We start from the raw sequence: 8,877 nt of genomic DNA, 5'->3' as shown, positions 1-8,877 counted from the left end.
AAAAAAATCCATCCCCTTTATAAGTAAAGTGTCACGAATAACTACTTGGACGACTCCATTTACCAGATCAGGGTTAATGTGGATGCAGTCATACAACCCCACGTCAAAAATACTGAACTATCACTTTCACAAAAAAAAGCTTCTATAAAAAAAAAAAAAACAACTAAGAAGAAGCCCAATGTTTCACTAACATGAACAGCAGATAAAAAACAACAACATACACTAAGTCAGGTCAACACCCTCGTTTCACTGGAGGAGTAAGCTCAGTCTTGTTCTTGATACTCCACACATGATCACAGTTGACCCGTTGGCTCTCTTTCCATCCGACTGCAGTGGAGAGTTGGGAGAGCTTCAACCTGCAGCACAGGAGAGGGGGAGAGAAAAAAAAAAAAAAGAGGACAACAGAACACACACACGCACGCAAGCACCCACACACACACACACACAGACCACTATGGCATGTAACAACTGCGTAAACTGCACCTGCCACATGATTAATAATTTTGCGTCTTTTCCAAATAACCCTAAAAGCTGTATTTTTAATTCTTTCACAAGAAGTGTATTTGATGGAGTGTAGTTTGTTTTAAAAATGGTCAGTGTTTTATGTAAGCAGAGCGGTGCTTCACATCATGTCATTTAGTCAGTCATTTGTTTATCACAACAATGAATGCAGACATTGATTTGACATTTTTACAATGAGCAATGCATTAAATTTTCAGAGAAAATGAATGCAGTGTCTGAGAGGGATTTAGTAGATGATGCTAAATACATAAAGTCCTCTAAAAACAACATGCTTGAAAGTAAGAAGTGGGACAAATAAAAGGGTTGATAACTTTAAACTGCCAATGTGTAGTACATTCTGAAATTTAAAATCCTACAAATCCGCAATGACTTAAAAAACTCAACCTGCTGCAATGGATTGTGGGATATGATAAAAAAAGTCTGTGCAGTTTAAAATGAACTTTTAATGAGGATTGTGAGTGTGACTGAACACTGTCGTTAACAAATGTTGCAAAACTATAATATTGAATGTGGAAAATTGTAAAAACTGAGAAGAATTTGCAATAAGCAACATAAAGCCTCTCCAGACGGTTAATAATAAATTGTTTTTTTTATCAACCCAACAGGCTCATCTGAAACTAAATGTCACAACATGCAGCCATTTCCTTGTAATGGTTAGTGCTGGTTAGTAAATGTAATTGAAAACGTGTTCTTCCCTGTGTCTATTGGATGGGTGTGATATCAATCATTTATTAAAAGTATCATCAGAAACAGGTGATTCAAGTTAAAGATCTCCTCTCTAAAAGAATCCAAAGACACGTCTGAGTGCAATAATGACAGGTATTTATTGCAAACAAAGGACCAAAATACAATCTAACACACTTCCACCTCTGATTCCTGCGAGACATCAATCATTCAAACAACAGCATACAAAATCATTGGTCAGAAACTCCAGAGAACAAATATAAAATATGCAGTGAGAACAGCATCATCCTTTTCTGTTTTCATGAGACAAAAGCTGCTCGAACGCTCCCGAGAAAAAACTAATACTCTGTGAAAATGACAGACCTCATACAAAAAATAAGATTTTTTTTTCAATAATAATAAAAAAAAACAGCCAGCATATATTTACAGGACAATAATATTTTCTATGCATCTGGCTTGCCTAAATTCCCAGTGAGACTTAGTACATGTTCTCTCAGTAACTAACTTGTTACATGTGTCTTTTCAAAGTATATAAGGCATGACAAGCAACCTTTTGTCAATGTTGAAGTTTTGATACCTGCAAATCTTAAATATCAAGATGGAAGACTTATGAGCAGACCACTCAGTCCTCCTCTGCAATGATATCAATCTGCTTTATATTAATGCTTTCAGTAATTGTCATATGTTCAAAGTTTCTGTGCATTGCTCAGCCCATCTAAGGCACCAACTATTCAGTAGGGGAGACCAGGAAAAACTGTACACCAACAGAAATCAAAAGAGCTAACCTAATCCTATGCTAACCTATTAGCATTATGTACATGTATACAAACATAAGTGATGAGAAATCATTAACAGAGTAGGTGGGGAATAACTTAATTACCATGCGTAACAGTTGGTGAGTGACAAAAGCTGAACTCTACAAAAACATTCATCACCTTAGCTCGTTTGTCAAACCTATTTAAGAGAAAAAGATCCTTACAGGAGCAGAGACAGCAGTCTGCACGGAGCGACTTTACCAAATTAGAAACAAGTTGACAGCCATGAATCAGCTGATTAGAAAAAAATGTGTGCATGCAGACACGGATGAGCTATATATCAGTGAGTTCGAGTGATTCAGTTGCCAAGTGCAATGAGAGAAAAAAAAAAAAGTTAATTAAAAGCTTAAGGTTTGAGGTGAGGGCTGCTCCTTGAATGTGGGCTGCAGTGGCAGATGTGCGGTGGCTGGGTGCGTGTGCGACGATGAGAGTGAGAGCGGGATTAAAGCAGTTTATTCTCAGACATCTAAACCTTCCAACCAAAGCCCTGGCTTTGGAAACGAAGGGCGGGGAAGGGTTAAAAAAAAAAAAAGGAGGAGAAAATAAATGTTCAGCCACAATCTATAAAACCCCAATAAGAAAGAAGTTGACCTCAAAAATATACCCAACCCCCTCTGACTGTAATACACATATAAGGTTCCTTCTTCTACCAACATACTGCCTGATTAACTAAGCAGGGATCGCTCCAAAAAAGCTGTTTTCCCTTTCATGTGTGGCTATGCAGAGGCCACTTTGATCCATGTATCATTCCTTAGGAAACAAAAAAAAGAGCACTAAGTGGAAAAGTGTAAGGTCAAATCAAGCAGTGAGAGATGAGATCACTGATGATGTCATCTCTTTGTTTCAACTTAATGCTGCTGGGTTTGTTGTTTGTAGGAAAAGAAGAAAAATATACATATCCCTCGAGGAGCCATTACACACACAGCTTTAACCTAGATGGTTCTTTTCACTCGTGGATTGAATTTCTAGTTTCCATGAGCGCTGAATATCCTCAGAGACGCTGCAGAGGAGCCAAACCCCAACATTACAGCCGGCTCTCTGATCACAAGTGATGTCAGCCGCTCACACTGTTCCCAGCTCTGCTGTGAGGTATCCGCGCAATCATACTTCAAACACGCACAAACTAAAGCCCAAGGATCGGTTTATTATTGCTCCTTTTTCTGACCTTCTTTTCAACATTTAATCTTCTTATTTACCGTCATCGATCGCGACTGTGGAGTGTCAAGCGGCAGCACTGAAACCGTTGGTGGTTTATGGAGCCACATCAGTCCAGATGATGACAGCTGTGATAGTCACATGTGGTATTTATAACACATTTCTTTGATCCCATGTCTAAAATAAAAAACTATAATGACCAATTGGTGTTAGTTGTGCAGACAGAAATCAGGAGGGAAAATGGGAAAGACAGGGATGCAGCCTGTTATCATGGCTGAGTGGAGAAAGCTGAGGCCTGGTTGGCATTTTTTGATGTTTACTGACAACTGTAATAACAGAGTTGTGCTTTATCACTGAAAGAGACTGAATGGATTGACACATGTCAATAATAACAGTATATTTGATACAGGGTATGATCCTTCAAATTTCATGAAATTAAAGCCCACTTTTACGTGTATGTATGGTTCGCCTTTTACAGTTGGATGTTTAATGTTTCATACTCAGCAATTACCAGCTCCTCATTGGTTGTTTTGGAGTCAGCTGTGCATGAATGACCCAGAAAACCAGTAAGATTGAGGAACAGAGAGTTAACAAATTCATGCAAGCTCGTCAACACAGTTTTATCTTATTGCTATCAGTGTCACTATTTATGGTATAGCTTCTTTAACTCTGTCAGAGCTGCATATGCTTACTGTTAATGTCAACCAAAGGTATACGTCTGCCACAGTTTCAAATCAAACTCATTTGACTTGCAAACAGGGGTTACTCTCAGTGTGAAGCACCAACAAGTAACATTTCCCCTTATCAGTACTGCTCATTAAAAAAAAAACATCTTCAGGGGATCATCTTATGATGCGGGCAATTCATGGCAGACAAAGAAGCAACAGTGAACTGCTTGATGAAGACCTGCAGGCGGCACTGTGCAGTCCCCTCAGCAAGTACTACTGTGTGAGAAGTACCACCTTTGTGCAAGCACAACATCGGATTGTGGTTTTAGCTATTATTGATGAATGTCTTTATTAAAACAAGGTGAGTTTGTTTGGCTGTACTGTTAACTGATACACCAGCTGCTCCTCTTTATTCATGACCAAGCAGCTATTTAAGGCTTCTTGCTTTTACTCTATAACAATGGGAGTCACCAAAAAAAACTTCAGGGTAAAAACTTAAGGAAGCGATATCTGTGAAGCTAATGTAAGAGCTCTTATTCAGGGAAACATCCTCTGTCAGGTAACCAGCTTACCATTTCATGAATTATTTACAGAAAATACTTAAAGTTTGCAAAAGCAACTAAAGAACTGAACCAGATGTTTACGGGAATCGTTATTTTGTAACTAGCATCAGTCTGCTTTTCCTCAGTACAATGCCTCTGTAATTCTCCCTTTAAATCATGTATCAACGTTCCCTTTAACTTGATGTTGAGATTTGAAATGTAAAAAAAGCATGCAATATAATTTGCCTTTAATACTGACTGCAGTCATGATGAACATTTCATCTGTGTGGTAAAAACCCTTTAAGCAATCAAGAGACTGTTTTCAAAATGCCACAAGTTGTGAGGTTTTATGGGAGCAGAGCTCAGTCAGTCAGGGGTATAAATACTTTACTAACAAGGGTCTGAACACCTGACCTGTGACCTGTGTAAAGACAGGTGCAAAACACAAACAAGCAGAATACAAAACCTCATTCACATCAGTTGAAACTTCACTGTATGTCAAAGCCTGTACAGCCCACACAGGTAATACCAGGGGGGTGTTCCAGCTCATTTGTAGCTCCTTGAGATGCTACAGAAGTGTAATACGATCCACATACACGTCCTTAAGGTTAAGTGGTTACAATCAAGGCAGAGCAGTATTGTTCAAAGAGCTCATTGTGAAACTGAGCTGAGAAAACTGTTTTCATCCTTAAACTGAAATGACACAGCCTTTAATGATATTTATATCTGTCACTTGTTTAAATTATCCTCACTCAGTCTTTTTCCCTGTTTTTTCTTCAGACATACCACTCTCTGCGTGAGATCACTGATCCGTCCATGTGAGACACATAGTCGCTGTCTGTACCATTGTCATAACAGTCCTCCGGAAGGTAGGGGGAGCCGTTGTTTACTATGGTGCTGTGCACGGGAGGCCCACAGGGGTGAATGTTTTGGTTGTTGTAGTGATCAGGGTAGTAGTTTCCATCCTTGAGGCCTCTGTGGTTATCCCCCCGGTCGGCCCAGTCATCCCTATCTTTGCGCTCAGGGGGGTAGTCAGGGTAAATGATGTCTCCACCCAGTTTGGGTTTCAGCTCCTGGCTGCCCTTGCTCGTCTTGTCCCCGTAGACCTCCTGCAGCTCATGTGGCTGCAGCACATCCATCTGAGATTCCTTCTGCATGTCGGAGGGTCCCAGGTACTGTTTGGTGTAGTAGTCCCCTCTGAAGGTCCTGCGCTGTCGCATGAAGCAGGCACCACCCAGGATCAGCAGGAGAATCAGGAATAAAACTCCACCTACAGCCCCTCCAACTATGGTACCCAGGCTGCTGTCAGGTAAAGAGGCCAGGGTCGGGGAGGTGAACAGGGCTCTCTGCTGGTCTAGGGCTGTGCCGGCTCCAGAGGAGTCATGGAGGAGGGATGCAGTGGTGCTGGGGGCAGCCGTGGTGGGGGGAGGATCTGCAGAGCAAATGTGATGAAAAGATTTAAACAGAGAGGAAGGACGGCAGATTGAGTGAGAATGTAGTAATAAAAATAAAGAGGAGAGGGCCCACACTTTATGTTCTGTAACGATTGGCAAAGGAAGACTGAATGGCTTTTCGATTAATTTATAACAAAACTGTGCAGCGTTGGAGCGGAGACAAGCCTCTCCTGAGACTAAAGAATCTGTTGAAAGCTCTGCTGTCAAGCAAAAAAGAAGGAAGTGAGAGGGGCAGAAAGAGGTTAAGTGCTAAATATCATTGTGTGTAGAGGAGAGACAGACAAGAGAGGGATAGAGGACACACACTCATGAGCATCTGAGTGACTGTGATTTGCTTTCCTCCCTTTCTTTCTGAACCCTGCTGTAGGGAAGTCATGTGAGAAGATGAAACACTCAGTGATCGATGAGGTTCCTACATCTGATTTGTCCTCCGGTGGCTTGTGTTTGTGATAGCAGCCAGAGTCAGAGGGAAAAAAAATCAGGCTGTGAGGAGCTCAAGGTCAGGATAAGTGTCTCCATTTTGACCTCCAGCCTTTGGGGCTAAGAGCTGCCTGACTCCACTGGTCGATGTCAGCACAGGCACATCAAAGGCCTGACTTCCAGCCATAAGACTCCCACCAAAAGAGGTCTGCTTCTCAGGAGGGTTTTACGCAGTCGTTATCAAAGCTAGATTCCCTGTAGAGCTTTAATGATTTCCACAATTTCTATGACTGAGTAAGAATCCAATTACCTGCAATTATACTATGTGTGCGAGCCTGAACTATCAGTGGTAAAGCAAAAAGCATGAGGAAGAATAATAAAGACGGATCAAGGTCAGTGAACTGATACACTCACAATTGTCAGTGATCAATCCAACCCTGCAGGGCAACATTTTAACCTTGTAGGTCATTAGCATCTTCAAATATGAAGCCAATCATCTGATGGTCAAGCAGCCAAAACCCACAAAGCTGAGAGACAACTGGGAATGTGAAACAGCTACTCCAAGCACCCATGAAGGGGGGATATAGCTAAGCTCAACCTGGCTATCTCCACAGGGGAGGGAAGTGAGAGGCCGCATGCCAGAGTCGTAATATCTGACAAGAGAGGCAACATAATTGCCCAGAGTAGGTCTGTCTTGGACAGGATGTCAGCTGTGCTTTCGTTTGGAGCAGGACTCCAATCCAAGCCTGCACACAGATGGAGCCTGACAGCCTTTTTTTTTTTTTGGGGGGGGGGGGGGGGCTTCTTTAGCATTTCCCTTCAGACAGTGAGAAGCTAAAGGAATCGTGTGTGTGTGTAAGTAAAGTATGGGTCCAAAAGCAGCAGTTGCTTTGTTTGGAAAAGGATTAAAAGGAGCAGAGGAGGAATGAAAATAAAAAGAGATGCTGAGTTCTCAGGACCCACACCCTGACTTTACGATGATGAACTCTAGTAGCAAACTGTGGACAACTGTGGACAGACAAGAGGAAGCAAACGGGAGTTGTTTACCACCCTGTTAGTTTTCTGACTAGGGTTTATGTCAAGGAATCAGCAGTACTAAACAAATCAAAATGCAGGGAAACCCCCTTTGGAAATCCAGGGAAGTCTCTCCACTTGTGTTATTAGTTTCTATAAAAGAGATGAGTTGAATTAAACTAAATAACCTGATCACATTTCAAGCCACCTCACGAGCAATAAACTGTTGAATAACATACTTTATGGATTACATACACATACTTCTGTGTACTGCAAATCTGTGAACATAATTCACTCTGTTCCGCTGTGAAACATGACCTTAAACAAAACAAAGAAAAAGGCTACAAGGCTGCACACTTTGCTGAACCAGCAAGGGTAAACACCCTCTTCCTTATCTAAGAAATCTAATGTTGCCAAAACCACAACAGTGGAAACGCTTGGTACTGATACTCTTTATCTGCTTTCCGTGCTCCTCTGTTGCCAGGAATGTGTGAAAGTGGATCTGGGCAGGGACATTTATGTGGAGGCTTAGCTCTGCTAGAAGTGTTGAACTGAGCGCTGATCGTACTGAGAGGCTAATCTTACATCAGAAAAGGCTTGATGAATGTCAAGAGGCATAGATTTAGCTTTTAACCTCAGGGGTTAAAGGTATTTTTTGAGTCAACAGAAGGGTTACAAAAAAGATCTAATAGCACATGAAAAAGTGAAAACATACCTTGTACCCAGAGGTTTACGTCTTTACTGCGGAGACCCACGTCGTTGAGCACCTCACAGCGGTACACTCCAGAGTCATTGCGCCCCAACGGGCGAGTGAAAGCAAAAGTGCTGTTGGAGATTTCAACTCCCTCAGGCATAAGTCCATCCAACCTGTGACAAAAAACGACATTTATTACTCAAATATATTACACAAGTGTTCAGTTTATTACATACAGAGTTATACAAGTCAAACTGAATCCATCTTCAAATGACACCACCGTTATTGCTGGTTGTTTTGTCTCTTTGTCTGTTGCAGCTATTTAATATTTGAGCTGTTGCACTCCCATCATCCAACAAGGACAATCTTTCTGCATAAACAGAAGGTTTCAATGTCAGGGAAAATAAGAAAATAAAGACGCTTGGCTGTCCAATTTTTACCAGTTCTGTCAGCTCAATGAGAGCATATTTCTAGTTTTCAAAGCAACATGATGACAAATAGCTGCCAATAGGAGAGTGTTGTTCTGATGAATGAGCCATTTGGAGCTTTTTATTTATAGCACAGAGTCTTTCCGATGGGTGCAGCAGTGTATTGGACAGCTCCAGTGTCCAGGCTCCCAAGTTATGCTGGAGGTAATTTATAGACAGACGCTTCTTCAACTCGACACTTAATGTATATTTGTTTAAAACCCGGTTTAGATCTACCAGGCTGAACCGAACAGCAGCTGATCCGTCATAGTATTTGCTAGAACAATAGAAACCAGTCATTCATGGTTCCTGTAAATGATAAACAACACTCGATATGAACATAAAGAGTCAATATTTTAAGCAACCTTGCACACGGGGCGCCTGCTCCACCAAATGAGCCAAACCAGCGCCCCAGTTATCATGATGTTGAAATGTGAAATGC

General features: G+C 41.4%; 1 protein-coding gene across 2 annotated transcripts in view; it reads right to left on the bottom strand.

Annotated features, from left to right (window-relative positions):
* Positions 1–1,327: 1,327 nt before the first annotated feature.
* nectin3a (nectin cell adhesion molecule 3a) overlaps positions 1,328–8,877 on the bottom strand; it is a 30,835-nt gene continuing 23,285 nt past the window's right edge. For both annotated transcript variants that reach the window (XM_061046926.1, XM_061046927.1), the window contains exons 5-6: positions 7,990–8,141; positions 1,328–5,818 (exon numbers count right to left, since the gene is read on the bottom strand). In XM_061046926.1, the coding sequence (XP_060902909.1) occupies positions 5,163–5,818; positions 7,990–8,141 (808 nt within the window). In that variant the 3' untranslated portion in view covers positions 1,328–5,162. The remainder of the gene's footprint in view (positions 5,819–7,989; positions 8,142–8,877) is intronic.

Source organism: Labrus mixtus, chromosome 9, assembly GCF_963584025.1.
Source record: "Labrus mixtus chromosome 9, fLabMix1.1, whole genome shotgun sequence".
Classification (NCBI taxonomy): Eukaryota; Metazoa; Chordata; class Actinopteri; order Labriformes; family Labridae; genus Labrus; species Labrus mixtus.
This window is presented reverse-complemented; position numbering and strand designations above follow the sequence as displayed.